Here is a 17899-nt window from a genome sequence, read left to right on the forward strand (position 1 = left end):
AAAATATGTTAATAACCCATTGTATAAAAGTGATAATGCCCTCGAATGTATTTTGTCCCGCCACACCAAACACGATCACAACACGCAGGTTAAAATATCAAAACTACAGCTGTGCCACCAGAGACCCTGGGTTCGCGCCCAGGCTCTGTCGCAACCGGCCGCGACAGGGAGGTCCGTGGGACAACGCACAATTGGCCTAGCGTCGTCCAGGTTAGGGAGGGCTTGGCCGGTAGGGATATCCTTGTCTCATTACGCACCAGCGACTCCTGTGGCGGGCCGGGCGCAGTGCACGCTAACCAAGGTTGCCAGGTGATATAAATATTGAGTTGTTACTTTACCTGAAATGCACAAGGTCCTCTACTCCGACAATTAATCCACACATTTCTAGTCATCGCTCTTCCTTCTAGGCTTTTTCTTCTCTTGACTTTATATTGCGATTGGCAACTTTCATAAATTTGGTGCATTACTGCCACAGACCTCACTCATCTTTCAGTCACCCACATGCGTATAACCAATGAGGAGATGGCACATGGGTACCTGCTTCTATAAACCAATGAGGAGATGGGAGAGGCAGGACTTGCAGCGCGATTTGCATCACAAATAGAACTGACAATGCAGACTAACGATTGGTTGACCGTAAGTGAGGGCGGGAGGTCCTGTATGAACACTTTCACTTCCTTCCCAACAGCTCTGCGCTGGGAAGAGCAAGAAGTAAGAATGCCTGACTTCTACAGAAGCCATATCACTGTAAATGCTCCACGGTCAATGTAGACGTCAGATTGACCATGTTACACCTTTAAAACAGGTAACTTCCCCCGGTCTCCATAGATACAATTTGTTTCAGTATAATTAAACTCATCTTTCAAGGTATGACCAATGTCGTTTTCTGTGGCAAATTGAAAATGTATGCGCTTTTGACTTAATCCTTCCATTCGAATCGATTTAAGGTTACGTGGGGGGATATGCAATTAACTTATGTTGTAGCCTAATTCTTTTAACTGACTTGCCTAGTTAAATAAAGGTAAAAAAAAAAATCTAATTGGCTGACAAAACACCATGTCAATGGTATGTAATGCTTCATTTATAATTTCAAACATTGCATGCAGTCATCCTCCACCCACGTCCCCACTCGGTTCGAAAAACATTTTCTGATTGTATTCAATGGTTTGATCATTTTCTTTGAAATGTGCCTCCCTGGGTTGCTCCTCTTTTCAGTTCGCTGCAGGTAGCGACTGGAAAGAGCTGCAACAAACACTCAAACGGGACAGTTCTCAAATTCTTCATTCAAGGACTCAATCATGGACATTCTTACGGACAGTTGTCTGCATTGCGTGATGTATTGTTGTCGCTACCTTCTTGCCCATTGCTGTTGTCTGTGCCCAATGTTTGTACCATGTTTTGTGCCGGTACAATGTTTTGTTGCTGCCTTGCTTGTCATAGGTCTTTAAATTGTCTCGTCGTGATGTGATTTGTCCTATTTTCATTTTATTTATTATTTAATCCCCGTCCCGGCAGGAGGGCTTCAGCCGTTTGGTAGGCTGGCATTACAATAATTTGTTCGTAACCTTTTAACTAGGCAAGTCAGTTCTTCCAGTTCTCTGCTGCCAAATGATGGGAACGAACTACAAAAATCTCTGAAACTGGAAACACATCTCCCTCACTAGCTTTGAGCAGCTCACAGATTACTGCACATAGCCCATCTATAATTTAGGCCAAACTACGTCTTCCCCTGTTGTATTTATTTATTTTGCTCCTTTGCACCCAATTATCACTACCTTGCACATTCTTCCACTGAAACTCTACCATTCCAGTGTTTTACTTGCTATATTGTATTTACTTCGCCACCATGGCCTTAACCTCCCTTATCTCGCCTCATTTGCTCACATTGTATATACTTTTCTACTGTATTATTGACTGTTTTACTCCATGTGTAACTCTGTGTGTCGAACTGCTTTGCTTTATCTTGGCCAGGTCGCAATTGTAAATGAGAACTTGTTCTCAACTTGCCTACCTGGTTAAATAAAGGTTAAATAAAAGAACAAAAACAATGTTTTACCTTGTTAACCTTTTAAGTCCAACGCTCTAACCACTAGGCTACCTGCCGCAATCATGTACAGTCCCTAATCAGAATACTTTAAAAAGTTATTTATAAAGTCAAATGTATTGAACACCCTAGTTGTTGACCTATTGAACCCTCTAGGAATGTTGTCCAATGTAATTACAGAACATTAAAATCCATTTAGTATTTAATTTAATAGTGACGGACCAGTACACACGGCCTGTAGGAATAATTAGACTAGTGTTAACATCCATAGTATGACAGACACTCACAAAGCATGCAGGAAACGATTTCACAGGGAGGTAATTGGAGAATCAGTATCAATGTGCGTAAAAGCCCGGGCTCCCATTTGCTCCAGGATTCTACGAATTTGCACTGGACGTCAGCAATGAACAGAAGCAACATGCTGTTAAATTAATTCAGTATGATGTTTTGACAAATCAAGTCTAAGCTTAAAAAGGTGGACAGGACTGTTTTCGATGAGTATAGCCCAATTCACACACAGGTGCTATGCCACATTCCCAAGGACTGTTCACTTATGAGCGCTCAGCCTTTCGGAGACCCGTGTAGCTTGTTGTGTCTGCGCATATTTGACAACCAATTGAATTACCACCTGGGTTACCGCACCGCTGGACATGACCAATGTGGTATTATGGAGGCTAAATAACAGCATCTTCAGGTAACTTTCCGGGGCTTTCAAGCAACATACCTTAAATCCAGCAGCACACTCTGACAAGGTACGAACTTGAAATAGCCTTTACTCGTCTTTTGTTGTTGCATGCGAAATGATTGAAATTGGGATTCAATAGTTCTGTAGCATCGAGTTTAAAAAGCTGAATATGCACGAGTTGGTATCGAATCATTTTTTTCATGTCAATAAAATAACTGTTTTGCTGTTCATTCAAGCACCACTGGGGCTGATGCTTCGAGAATAATGACCCAATTGAGCTCTGATCCTGAAGTCTTGCACTACTAGACTGGGTTTATATGCCTCAAACAATAAACCAATCCAGGATTCCACGAAACACTTGCAAAAATCTGACCCACTGAGTTTTGTTTTGTCAGGATAGGCATTAATAAAAAAGACCCCACACTATTAATTATCACTCCATATCAACTCAGTTCCACTGAATTGAAAAAAAATATTGGCGGTGGGATTAAAGTTATTCACAGCAGGTGTGACAAACTCCGCTACAAAACATTAAGATCCATCAACTCCGAGTTAGCACATGGCTGTAATTAATTACCTTTCAGAGTTGACGTGTTCTGCTTTTGAACGAAGCTCAAGGCTTGAACGGAGCTAAATTGGATTGTAAGTAAAGACATTTCAATTAAACATCTCCCCAGGGTGACTGATTTTAAAGCAGTGTTCTAAATTGCGTGTTATGGTCTACACTTTACATTAAATATCCAATTTGATAGAGTAGCTGCATTGACTTCTGTCAAATAAATCCATCGAACACCAATTTGGGGCGGCAGGTAATCTAGTGGTTAGAACGTTTGACTAGTAACCAAGAGGTTGCAAGTAAATAATAAATCCAATGCATCCTTGTTTACAAGTTGAACACAGATGTGTAATCTACACCTCAATTAGGCTGATTGAAAATCATTAAACGAAATAATTAATTTCTATTTGAGCGTCATTATTTCTATAGGCCTATAACCTACACGTACTCGTTCTGAATTTCTAACACGAGTGGGAGGGTGTGACTTCATTACAATCACAAGAGCAGCTGCTCCCCGATTGGAAAGCTCCTCCAATGCAGTTCCACATCCCACACCTGCAAAACATCAGCTATGGGGGTGTCAGCTATTGCCTGTTAAAGAGCAGCAGTAAAAACTAACAATATATACAGGTGGGTGCCTGTGCGGGGGCACCGGTTAGTAGAGGTAGTATGTACACGTAGAGTTAATTCAAGTGACTATGCATCGATGACAAGTTGTTGTTAACATGTGAACTCTAAATTGAATACATGTAAAAAAATATATATATATGGTTTCACATACACAGAGAGATGGATGTACTCAAATAGTTCTTAGTCATTTTTCTGTTAACAATACAACATTTTGGTGATGTATGGTCATGGATGTTCTCTGATTTGCTTGCATGCAACACTGAGGGGAAAAAGGTAAACTTGTCAGTAAACCTCACAGTACACCAAGGTGAAAACAGACTGGACATGTGAGGTATTCAACCTTTCTTGGTATTTAGTATTTTATCAGGATCCCCATTAGCTGTTGTGAAAGCAGCAGCTACTCTTCCTGGGGTGCACACAACATGAAACACATTACATCATTACTTTTATAAGAAACAGTCACTCTCCTCAACTCTTAGCCAAGAGAGACTGGCATGCATAGTATTTATATTAGCCCTCTGATTACAATAAAGAGCCAGACATGCCACTGTTCTGGGCCAGCTGCAGCTTAACTAGGCCTTTCCTTACATCACTGGACCACATGACTTGGATGAATGGATGTAGATATTTTTTTTATTGAAACCAACTTGTTTTGATGTAGGCAACTCCACATATTGGTGAGAGCGAGGGTATTGATCATGTTCAGTACACCTATGTAACTCTTTCTCTTCTCTTCCATTTCAGATGGGCGTGTTAGCGAGCATTGACGACATTGCATTCCATTCAAACATACCCGTGGCAGCAGATATAACAGTAGCCATAGTGTATGCAGTGTTTGGTAAGAAAGCTCTCTCTTCAAAAAGGATTAACTTACACCCCCAGTTAGCCACCTGTGACGGAAAACAGAGCCACGCTGCTTTAATTCAAATAAATGTACTGTAGGCAGAAACAAGAGGATGAAGAATCTTATTGTACTGTAACATGACCTACTCTCAGTCAGCTTCCTGCTGTGAGGATAATTCTGCTTCAGCTGAGACATGTCCACCAACTCAACATGATTCCAGACTATACAGTGGGACTAAGTTTGTGTGTAAGAGTGTGGAGGGAATCTGTATTCCCCATGACACACAGAAATACACGTGTCTCATCTTGGGTTCTGAAAAGAGATGAGGCCGTGGGGCGTTAGTTCTGTCGATGGTTGAGTTGTGCGCCAAGGCCACAACGCTGTAGAAATCTCACCCAGATTGACTAGCTATCTTTCCACCGAAGGCTTTGATCTTGAAAGCATTACTGGAAACTTTTCATATCTAATACAGACTATAGCATTAAGCTCTGAAGAGATCTGTTAAAACATATCAGTGTCTCTGAACACTTCACTTAATATTCCTTCTGAACACTGGGATTTATTTTTATTTACTTCAAACATGTTCCTGTACTGTTTTTAGGCATATAAATAGAATGACTAGAATGGACATACCCCCAGACGATGGCCACTTGACAGTACATCCATTCCTGTTCTAGTATTTTTAGTTCTACATATGTACAATTTGAAGTTAAAAATGTACATACACTTAGGTTGGAGTCATTAAAACTCATTTGTCAACCACTCCACACATTTCTTGTTAACAAACTATAGTTTTGGCAAGTCGGTTAAGACATCTACTTTTGTGTGTGACGTAAGTAAGTTTTGCAACAATTGTTTACAGATTATTTCACTAATAATTCACTGTATCACAATTCCAGTGGGTCAGAAGTTTACATACACTAAGTTGACTGTGCCTTTAAACAGCTTGGAAAATTCCCCAAAATTATGTCATGGCTTTAGAAGCTTCTGATAGGTTAAATGACAATTTAAGTCAATTGGAGGTGTACCTGTGGATGTCTTTCAAGGCCTACCTTCAAACTCTGTGCCTCTTTGCTTGACATCATGGGAAAATCAAAAGAAATCAGCCAAGATCTCAGATTTTTTTTTGTAGGCCTCCACAAGTCTTGTTCATCCTTGGAAGCAATTTCCAAACGCACAACGGTTCCACGTTCATCTGTACAAACAATAGTATGCCAGTATAAACACCATGGGACCACGCAGTCTTTTTACCGCTCAGGAAGTAGACACGTTCTGTCTCCTAGAGATTAACGTACTTTGGTGCGAAAAGTGCAAATCAATCCCAGATGAACAGCAAAGGACCTTGTGAAGATGCTGGAGGAAATGAGTACAAAAGTGTCTATATCCACAGTAAAACGAGTCGTATATCGACATAACCTGAAAGGCCACCCAGCAAGGAAGAAGTCACTGCTCCAAAACTGCCATAAAAAGTCAGACTACGGTTTGCAACTGCACGTGGTGACAAAGATTATACTTTTTGGAGAAATGTCCTCTGGTCTGATGAAACAAAAATATAACTTTTTGTCCATAATGACCATCGTTATGTTTGGAGGAAAAATGGGGAGGCTTGCAAGCTGTGAGGAACACCATCCCAACCGTGAAGCACGGGGGTGGCAGCATCATTTTGTGGGGGTGCTTTGCTGCAGGAGGGACTGGTCCACTTCACAAAATAGATGGGATCATGAGGCAGGAAAATTATGTGGATATATTGAAGCAACATCTTAAGACATCAGTCAGGAAGTTAAAAGCTTGGTCGCAAATGGGTCTGCCAAATGGACAATGACCCCAAGCATACTTCCAAAGTTGTGGCAAATGACTTAAGGACAACAAAGTCAAGGTATTGGAGTGCCCATCACAAAGCCCTGACCTCAATCCTATAGAAAATGTGTGGGCAGAACTGAAAAAGCGTGTGCGAGCAAGGAGGCCTACAAACCTGACTCAGTTACACCAGCTCTGCCAGGAGGAATGGGCCAAAATTCACCCAACTTATTGTGGGAAGCTTGTGAAAGGCTACCCAAAACATTTGACCCAAGTTAAACAATTTAAAAGGCAATGCTACCAAATAATAATTGAGTGCATTTAAACTTCTGACCCATTGGGAATGTGATGAAAGAAATAAAAGCTGAAATAAATCACTCTACTATTATTCTGACATTTCACATTCTTAAAATAAAGTGGTGATCCTAACTGACCTAAGACAGGGACTTTTTAATATAATTTAACGTCAGGAATTGTGAAACTGAGTTTAAATGCATTTGGCTAAGGTGTATGTAAACTTCCGACCTCAACAGTATACACCTCTAGTTCTTGACTTCAGCTGTCTGTCTGTGGTAATTCTCACAGCAGGATACTGAGTGATATCTCTCTCTGGTCTGCAGGCATGTGCTCTCTGTTTAGCAACAGCACACTACTATACATCTCCTACAAGAAGAAGCACCTGCTCAAACCTGCTGAATTCTTCATAATCAACCTGGCCATCAGCGACATGAGTCTAACCCTGTCCCTCTACCCCATGGCCATCACCTCCAGCATCTACCATAGGTACTGCACACACCTGTTTACACTACATAGCCAATCCTAGCAAATATCTACCACAGGTACTGTACAAATAACAGTGAAATTAGGAAGTACCCAGGTCTGGTACTGTATGCAATTTTACATTCCAGCCAAGCCGAACTGTGCTGACCTGGTTACTTATCCACTAGAACCTCCTGGAAAGGATCAAGTGAAAAGGAAATGTCCAAGCCAGCACAGTGCAGTTCGGTTCAGCATGAAAGACCACTTACAGTACTGCCAAGCCACAGTGGAGTGCTAAACAAATTACTAGTGTTCTATCTCCGACTCATTCTTTCTGTCTCAGTCATTCTCACACTTTCTTCCTCCTTTTCCTCTTTCACTCCCTCCCGTCTCTCGGTCTCTACCCCTTTCTCTCCTCTCCCTCCCCTCTCTCAGGTGGCTGTTTGGGAAAACAGTGTGTTTGATCTATGCGTTCTGCGGCATGTTGTTTGGAGTCTGCAGTCTGACAACTCTCACCCTGTTGAGCATGGTGTGTTTTGTGAAAGTATGTTATCCTCTCTACGGTAAGTTATCAAAGAGCCTGGCCTTAGTCTTGCCCATGGAATTGACATAGTTTTGAAATGTACTGATCCTAAGTGGGTGACTTTTGATTTATTGACTGTGAAAATTTAAGAACTACATAATTCCACAGTGACCAAACACTCATCAGCCACTGCTTTGATGGCTAATGAGTGTCCACTAGCGACTAGCCAACACTCAATTAGTGTGCTATTCAGTTTTTAATTCTGAGAATGTCCTTTTTTGCAATGGTACTGAAATTGCATCTGCTTGGATGTTTTAGCCCGAGACACACTTGACCAATTTGAACAATTTAGTTATTCATTGCTGTTCTGAAATGGGCCTAGTATGTAATATAATGGGTTAGTTGTCCATATATTTAGTAAATTCCATGTGCACTATACATATCCAGGCCTGGGAATTGGGAAATAACCCCTCGTAGCATTAAACAGTTCAGAAAAATGTGTACTTCTCAAAATATTACCCTATGACATGTTCACTTTGAGAAACATCATGTTCCTCCGCAAATCCACCCCAGATTCTCTAATGATGACCATGCTACCCTATTAAAGGTGCAATATGCAGAAATCACACTGTCACTTCCTGGTTGCTAAAATGCGAATGGTTTGCCTAATTTCAGTTTATGATAATCATTGCACCATCTAAAGCGCTGTGAAATATATATTTTCAATAACCCAAAATATTATATTTTCAGCTGTTTGAAGCTGGTGTACAAAACTGAAAGTAAAAGCCGTTAAAATGAAACAGAAAGCATAGAACCGATGGCTGGATTCTTTGACTTCTTTTCGATGCGAATACCAGATCTATAACAAATTTTTATGTGAATAGGGTCGGGTCGCCAAATAAGTTACATATTGCAGCTTTAAACTGACTCTCCTTATCCCCATCCATCCGTCCAGGTAACCGGTTCAACGCCGTCCATGGCCGTCTACTGATAGCCTGTGCATGGGCTTGGGCCCTGGTGTTCGCCTGCTCCCCTCTGGCCCACTGGGGTGAGTATGGTCCGGAGCCTTACGGCACAGCCTGCTGCATCGACTGGCGCCTGTCCAACCTGCATCCCGTGGCCCGCTCCTACACGGCGGTGCTCTTTGTCTTGTGCTACATCGTGCCCTGCTGTGTCATCGTGGCGTCCTACACGGGCATCCTGATGGCGGTCCGAGCCTCCCATAAGGCCATGGAGCATCACGAGGCCCGGCAGACCAAGATGAGCAACATCCAGGATGTTATTGTGAAGGTGAGCATGGTGTGGTCTCACAGGGGTACTGTAAAGCATGCTGTGACAACTGTTGATTTAAAAAGGGATAAATACATTTGATTGGTTGATCCATTTTGGGAAAGTAATTAAATTGCCTATTGTATACTCACAACTAGGGCCACTTCACATATTGTAATAGGAGGTTTGTAGTTGGACAGGGAATAGGAGAATGGCACTATAGATGTATCGTGTCCTGCTTGGGTTAATGTCATGAATAGGACGCTCAGTCAGTACACTCAAGACATTCCCTAATTAATACTGCAGAAAATGGCTAACAATAATGATGCTTCATTTGGTCCTTTTGCTCTCTCTCCCTCTCCTGCATTACTGTGTTCCTGTATAATCACCCCATAAGAGCTTTATAAGAGCACATTCTTAAGCAAAGTTCTGGATCAATTGGTTTTCAAACAGCTACATTATTTAAGTGCCAACTGTAGAAAAATTCCTATCAGGTTTTCGGGCCCACCACATCACAGAGACAGCCTTAAAGTGGTAAATGATCTTAGAGCCAACACAGTTGCCAAACAGCTCTCTCTCCTTGTACTTTAAGTGCTGCATTCAACACTGTTGACCATGATGTCCTTCTGGACAGACTGGAGAGGTGGGTTGGCCTCTCCGGTCGTGTTCTAAATTGGTTTCAGGACCTATTTGTTGTGTGTTGTCTCACTTAGTGAACATAACTCAAATGCATATCGCATGTGGCGTTCCACAAGGTTTGATTTTGGGTCTGGTACTGTTCAGAAAGCACAGCATTCATTTTCACTGCTACGCAGACAATACACGACGTTGCATCCTCCCTTCCCACCTCATTTGCTCACATTGTATATAGACTTGTTTATACTGTATTATTGACTGTATGTCTGTTTTACTCCATGTGTAACTCTGTGTCGTTGTATCTGTCGAACTGCTTTGCTTTATCTTGGCCAGGTCGCAATTGTAAATGAGAACTTGTTCTCAACTTGCCTACCTGGTTAAATAAAGGTAAAATAAAATATTTAAAAAAATTCTGTTTCAGAGGATTTTAGCTCCATGGAAAAATTTGACTGTATATGTGATTTAAATACTGGAAGCTTCTCCAGCTAAATCAAGACAAGACTGAGGTACTTATTGTTGGAGCCAAAGCACAGGGAGAGTCAGGCCGTGTCTGGTCTATCCAAGAAAGCTATTGGTACACTGCAAAGCACACAGAATTCTGCAGCATGGGTACTGACCAAGACAAGATGGAGAGCACACATTATACCGATTTAAGGTCTCTGCACTGGCTGCTTGTGAGTTTTATAATTACTTTTAAGATTCTTTACTCAGCACTTTGTTGAAGCACTTTTGGCAGTGATTACAGCCTCGAGTCTTCTTGGGTATGATACTACAAGTTTGGCACACCTGTATTTGGTAGTTTCTCCCACTCTTCTCTTCAGATCCTATCAAGCTCTGTCAGGTTGGATGGGGAGCGTTGCTGCACAGCTATTTTCAGGTCTCTACAGAGATGTTCGACATTGTTCAAGGGACTCTGGCTGGGCCACTCAAGAACATTCAGAGACTTGTCCCGAAGCAACTCCTGCATTATCTTGGATGTGTCCTTAGGGTCCTTGTCATGTTGGAAGGTGAAACTTCACACCAGTCTGAGGTCCTGAGCGCCCTGGAGCAGGTTTTCATCAAGGATCTTTCTGTACTTTGCTCCATTCATCTTTACCTCGATCCTGACTAGCCGTGATTAGTTCCTGCAGCTGTTGAAAAACATGCTGCTACCACCATGCTTCAACGTAGGGATGGTGCCTGGTTTCCTCCAGACGTGACACTTCACATTCATGCCAAAGAGTTCATTCTTGGTTTCATCAGACCAGAGAATCTTGTTTCTCATGGTCTGAGAGTCCATTAGGTGCCTTTTGGCAAACTCCAAGTGGGTGTCATGTGCCTTTTACTGAGGAGTGGCTACCGTCTGGCCACTCTACCATAAAGGCCTGATTGGTTGAGTGTTGCAGAGTTTGTTGTCCTTCTGGAAGGTTCTCCCATCTCCAAAGAGGACCGCTGAAGCTCTGTCAGTGACCATCGGGTTCTTGGTCACCTCCCTGACCAAGGTACCTCTCCCCTGATTGCTCAGATTGGCCAGGCAGCCAGCTCTAGGGTGAGTTTTGGTGGTTCCAAACTTCAATTTAAGAATGATGGAGGCCACTGTTCTTGCGGACCTTAAATGATGCAGACATTTTTTGGTACTCTTCCCCGGATCTCTGCCTCGACACAATCCTATTTCGGAGCTCTACAGACAATTCCTTCGACCTCATGGCTTGGTTTTTGCTCTGACATGAACTGTCAACTGTGTGTGCCTTTTCCAAATCATGTCCAATCAATTGAATTTACCACAGGTGGACTCCAATCAAGTTGTAGAAACATCTCAAGGATGATCAATGGAAACAGGATGCACCTGAGCTCAATTTGCAGTCTCATAGCAAAGGGTCTGAATACTTATGTGAATAAGGTATTTCCGCTTTTTTATAAATTTGAGAAACCTGCTTTTGCTTTGTCATTATTGGGTAATGTGTGTAGATGATGATGGGGGGGATATTGTATCAATTTTAGAATAAGGCTATAACAAAATGTGAAAAAGGTCAAGGTCTGAATACTTGCTGAATGCACTGTGTGTGTATGGGTTAATTCTTTAATTTTTTTACAGATTTATTTATTTTTATAGTTGTCTAAAATTCACAAGTTTTGAAAAACTCACATATGCTTCTATAACTCTCCTCCCCTTGGAATGAGCCGAAACAAAAAAAAAAATCTCCTACGTATATGGAAATGTAGAGTCAAAATAAATTGAGCCAGAGTAACACACTGGCTGAACGCAAAACTTATTGACTGCTCACCCTCGAAGCTTTTACATTTTCTTTTTTTCAAAAATCTGTGAACTAGGCCTTTTATTATGGGTGAAAAATACTCCTCAGCAACCCCCGGCCATGCTGTGATCCATACAACAATGCTTCACCTATATATTTTACTCTCTCCATCCAATCAATGGCAGTCAGCTGGGCTCTGATGTCGCTTGCTTTAAACCTTGACGTTAAAAGAATCTCAATGGCCTGTTTCAATCATTTAATCCTTGGGAGTCAGCCAGTTGGGTATGAAGTGCAATCTGCCAATAGACCTTGTTGAACTGTTTACATTTGTGCTCTCTTTCCTTCCCCCCCCCCCCTTTTCTTTTAAATGTTTTCTTCTCCAGTTGAGTGTCGCTGTCTGTATCGGTTTCTTCGCAGCGTGGAGCCCTTATGCCGTGGTGTCGATGTGGGCAGCGTTCGGACACATGGATAACATCCCACCTTTGGCGTTCGCCATGCCTGCCATGTTTGCTAAGTCCTCCACCATCTACAACCCCATTATCTACCTGCTGCTCAGGCCTAACTTCCGCAGGGTGATGTACCGAGACCTGGTGAGCCTTTGCAGGGCCTTTCTGAAGGGCTGCCTGTGCTCCTGCTCCCAGGGCGCTGTGGGGAAGTGCCACTCCCACTTGGTGGTCCGGGTCAGCCTCCAATCGTTCTGTAGACGTCCGGGCCACGGCCAGTCCTGTTCCCCCACCTCGTCTGCCCGCCAAGCCCTGGGCGGGTCCAGAGGTTGCACTAGCACCTGCGAGAAGTGCAGCGATGCCTTCGAGTGCTTCAGACACTACCCAAGAGGTTGCCATGGCGGTACCAACATCCCCAGCTCCTCAGCCAAAGTTTACGCACCTCAGGATCAGCTCTCAACAGAGCCCCAGCTGCAGTCGATGACGCAAAAACAGATGCGGAAGCAGAAAAAGCAGGCAGCGTGTCATAAGAAGTCCCTGCGAGCCACCAAGCACAGCAAAAGGACCTCAGAAATCAACAACCTTCGGATCAACTTTGAGATGGTGCCGGGACACGCTAAAGTGGCCTGGCCCTAAAATGTTAAATATTCATTCTGGTTTTATAGTTTTTTTTACATCTCTGGTCTATATTTAGCTGTTGATATATAAATAAATTCCATAATTTAAAATATGTTTATCTGTCAAGATAGACATTGACTCTTTGTTAAAACATACTACTTATTAAAAACCTGGGTTGTCCCTCAGGGATTCATGGGGGCTGGCGGTGATTACAGTGGAACAGAAGGACCTGATGGATTGGCAAGAACCGGTACAATACTGTTTTCTGTGTGCGGTAATAATTGGTTGGACACATGACGATGGAAAGCCCAACCATCTTTCACATCAGTCCAACTTCCTCTACACCCCAATTTAAACCATTGTTCACACGTTGCTAATGCAGGTACATGGATGCTGTATTACTAATGTAGATAACAGGTTGGTTTAGTACAGCGTGGCTTTACTCAACATGAAACGACATTGTTGTCTGGATGTGTAAAAGAGATGAGAGAGAATCAAACAGATGTACATACTGATACTTTAAGAGATGACAATAGACGAGTGAATTCGCTACTCACTCAACAATAAAACAACTCATTCAACAACTGTATAAAAGTGCAACACAGAGGGGAGAGCGTGAGCAAGGCAAATAAACAAATAGTCCAATTCAAAGTCAACGAGAGAGTGGGGAGGACAAAACAAGCAGAAACAGATGTGTTTTCTGGTATTGACTCATTGTGTGTGTGTGAACTAGTTGTTAAATATGCATGACAGTCATCTGCATGGGATGTCTTCCATCACACAGGTCCCCCCCAAAAATATCTACAAGATGTCGATTCCCTCCAATCCTGTTACAAAGCAATTGAACCTTCCTCCCGGTTTCCACAACTTAACTAACTTGCCATGCACCTTCTCTCTCTGGGTAACTATTGAACTCTGGTGTTTTAATCATTCATTTAATTACTAACTTCCTATTTGAGAATATAATGATTAAAGTAAACAGTTGTACTTAGAGTGAATCATTTGGGTGCAACTGAAACAATGTTGATTTAAACAACCTTAAAATTGATGGATGTAATTATTGGGTGGAGAACCGACGCTAATCCACGTTTGCATTAGCTGATCTAGTCATCAGTCATTCATGCAGAGATTAATTTTCTCCTGTTTGCGTAGGGAATTCATGAAAGCAACAGGCTCCAGCCTTGATTAGAATATTAGTATTACAATATGGGAAGGTTGCCACGAAACATAAATCAATGTCTTTAAACAATGTGTTGATCTTATCGCTTACTTATCCCTAATCCTTTTTAAAACATTAAATTAAGTGTTTCACAGCAGCAACCATTTGGTGGTTAGAGTTGGTCCACTGCGGTTGGATAGATCTGGGATTGGTTGAGTCCGACCCCCAAGGAGAAGCTTCTTGAACACAGCTGCTCTATGGTCTTCTAATCTCATGCATCTGGGCTCTACCCAAGTTTCTTTTGCTGTCTAAGCAAACTATTTCATAATCTGGGCTCTACCCACGTTTCTGTTTTTGCTGCCTAGGCAAACTAGTTAATCTAGGCTCTACCCAAGTCCTGTTCTGTTATTGCTGTCTGGGCACACTAGTTCATCATTAGGGGCGGGGCCAGGAGTTTGAGGACAGGAAAAACAATTGTGTCCCCATGTAATGTAGAATGGGAGATCCACATTTAACATAAGTGTTAGTGTTAAATAATTGTTAAAGGAAAAAAAAACTATCATGCAAAAATGTATTTCCAGTAAAGTAAATGTTTTCTTCACTACAAGGACTGAGGGGGGTTTAGTGAGTCATGGACTGCAAACCACTAGATGTGAGCATAATTAGGACAAAACACACCTTCCTGGAACAGACTTTATTTAACAAGACAGTGAAAAGTGGCACCACCAGCTCTTTTTACGATACCTCTCACACAAATACGAGTAAAAACACATACGCACCATAATAAACACTTCACTGACACACATGTCCAATAGCAGACATGAACCTTTTAGTGCAGTGTGCTAAATAAGGGTCACAGTTTTCTTGGTAGTCTTAAACAAATCTAATTTGAAACAAAAGTATACACCTCACACACATGGTTATGGGCTTGCAAAAAATAACTTATTGTACCATGTCAAATATAGTTGAAATGTATTCCATTTTGAATTTGTATCCCGATATTACACTTGTATATACTTTATCACAGACTCAAATAAAACAAAACTGTTTGACATAACACTGGTATTTCAGTGTTAATGTTTTATTAGTTGTGAAATATATGAATAACATTCCACCCATGAGGCCACTGCAATGCATGTCTCCTGATCTGTATTACAAACACACTACAACGATTCATTTAAACTAGCCTAGAGACAGAGGATTTAATAACAGTGGCTCATTGATAGGACCTTTAGTCTGTCGAATAGGCAATTGCCTCAATTCCTAAGCATTCATATTTCATTTGCCGTACACTGGGAGAAAAAAACGTCCATGGATGGAGAAGCCAATTCCTGACTGACAGCTGTATCTGGATAAAGAGTGTAAGGTTGGAGTCCTCCGGTGCGGCTAGTGCGTCATGATTATGAAAGGAAACTGGCAGGGAATATACAGTCTACTGTCCTCTAGCAGAGAGCAGGGCGACAGCAACAACGTCTATATTGGTCACATGCTTGTTGTACACAGGATGTCTCTACTTCTCTTTTCTGTTCTTAGAAAGCTACTTTTACATGGTGTAATTTTGTACTAATGCTGACCCAAATAATCAACGTCTCTAATTTGAATGATTGCACGATTAGTTTAAATCAGAGTGTGTTGGTGCTGAGCTAGAACAAATGGATGCACACCCATAGAATTAGAATGAGTTCATATTATTTCTATGTGCACTGACTGCAAACCATGTAGCTCTCCTAGACCAAGGTCAATTATACTGGCAGAATAATGACACAATTCCACTCCTTTGGTGCTGAGACATTATTCCAATAATTCACATTTTTGGTTGCGTAATGATTATTTTCTTGCTGTAGCGAACTGGCACAAATTAAGATTCTACACCTTTTAGTAGAGTTCTCAACCGGACTGATTTTGTCCGGTCCGAACCAAGCCCGGTGAGTTGAATGCAGCCTGAGCCCCGGTCCGACATTACATAAAATAAATGAGCCCGAACCTGTAAAAAAAAAAAGCCTGATTTCTATAAAACAGATTATATTTGTTTTAAACTTTTGTTGAGAACAATGCGTCAGAGGCGAGTGGCAGCAGAGTGAGGAGATGAGGAAACAGCCATTGTGCCAAGAAACAAATGCAGAGCGAGAAACTCACTTTTGTTATAGTCAACTGAATGATGACAATATTGGAATAAAGTAGGCTAATGCAATTGAAGGCATGTATCAAATTGTTGCTTACTAAAACTCCCAAAGTCATTTCCAACCGATATAGTAATTTACAGCAAAGTCGTGTGTGGTTACCTCAGAACCGTTTTGGTTGGGCCGGAGCCATCGTGCTGCTTTGAGACAAGCATGCAGACTCTTCTTGATAACCAAAATCTGACATTGATCGATTTTTCACCTAATCTCCTTTTGGATATTTGGTCATAATTAGCCTGGCAAAATGTTATCTAAGTTGAGGTGGGTGCTCAAGATCATCTTTATTCTAGCTGGCTCATACTAGCTGATCCGAACATTTTATTAGAATGTTATGTAGTTTTAAATTTTTAATTGAACCTTTTTATTTAACTAGTCAAGTCAGTTAAGAACAAATTCATATTTACAATGACTGCCTACACCGGCCAAACATGGATGACGCTGGGCCAATTGTGCGCTGCCCTATGAGACTCCCAATCACAGCCGGTTGTGATACAGTTTAACAAGTGGATTTTGCTCTTCCCTCACGTAGTAGCCAGATTGGACCAATCAGCCGGCAAGATAAGACCAGTCGGCAAGCCAGATAGGGTTGGTCGGCTGGCCAGATAGGACCGGTTTCAACTTCAAATCAAATGTTATTTGTCACATATACACATGGTTAGCAGATGTTAATGCAAGTGTAGCGAAATGCTTGTTCTTCTAGTTCCGACAGTGCAGTAATATCTAACAATTCCCCAACAACTACCTAATACACACATCTAAAAGGGGTGAATGAGAATATGTACATGTAAGTACATGGATGAGCGATGGCCGAGCGGCATTGGTAAGGTGCAATAGAAAGTATAAAATACTGTAACACGTGATAAGTAATGTAAACATTATTCAAGTGGCATTATTTAGAGTGGCATTGTATAAAGTGACTTGTGATTGTCTCAATGTAGGCAGCAGCCTCTCTGAGTTAGTGAATGCTGTTAAGCAGTCTGATGGCCTTGCGATAGAAGCTGTCTCTCGGTCCCAGCTTTGATGCACCAGTACTGACCTCGCCTTCTGGATAGTAGCGGTGTGAACTGGCAGTGGCTCGGGTGGTTGATGTCCTTGATCTTTTTGGCCTTCCTGTGACATCGGGTGGTGTAGGTGTCATGGAGGGCAGGTACTTGCCCCTGGTGATGCATTGTGCACATTGCACCACCCTCTGGAGAGCCTTGCGGTTGAGGGCTGTGCAATTGCCGTACCAGGCTGTGATACAGCCCGACAGGATGCTCTCGATTGTGCATCTGTAAAAGTTTCAGGGTTTCTTCAGCCTCCTGCGGTTGAAGAGGCACTGTTGCGCCTTCTTCACCACACTGTCTGTGTGGGTGGATCATTTCAGTTTGTCTGTGATGTGTACGCCGAGGAACATCAAACTTTCCACCTTCTCCACTGCTGTCCCTTCGATGTGGATAGGGGGGTGCTCCCTCTGCTGTTTCCTGAAGTCCACAATCATCTCCTTTTGTTTTGTTGAAGTTGAGTGAGAGGTTGTTTTCCT

The 17899-nt window shown here is 42.1% G+C and overlaps 1 protein-coding gene across 6 annotated transcripts; it reads left to right on the forward strand.

The window, feature by feature from the left end:
• Window positions 1–653: 653 nt before the first annotated feature.
• LOC109875131 (opsin-5) lies at window positions 654–13093 on the forward strand. Of its 6 annotated transcripts, none has more exons than XM_031810841.1 (6): window positions 654–805; window positions 4660–4753; window positions 7177–7339; window positions 7751–7878; window positions 8794–9128; window positions 12361–13093. In XM_031810841.1, exons 1-6 carry the CDS (start codon window positions 752–754, stop codon window positions 13054–13056), a joined length of 1470 nt encoding a protein of 489 aa, XP_031666701.1. In that variant the 5' UTR covers window positions 654–751; the 3' UTR covers window positions 13057–13093. The 6 variants fall into 6 exon arrangements, with proteins under 6 accessions (XP_031666701.1, XP_020322932.1, XP_020322930.1 ...); XM_020467343.2 differs by lacking the exon at window positions 654–805 and adding an exon at window positions 2371–2796; XM_020467341.2 differs by lacking the exon at window positions 654–805 and adding an exon at window positions 2371–2738.
• The last annotated feature ends 4806 nt before the right edge of the window (window positions 13094–17899 follow it).

This window comes from Oncorhynchus kisutch, linkage group LG30 (assembly GCF_002021735.2).
Source record: "Oncorhynchus kisutch isolate 150728-3 linkage group LG30, Okis_V2, whole genome shotgun sequence".
Taxonomy (NCBI): Eukaryota; Metazoa; Chordata; class Actinopteri; order Salmoniformes; family Salmonidae; genus Oncorhynchus; species Oncorhynchus kisutch.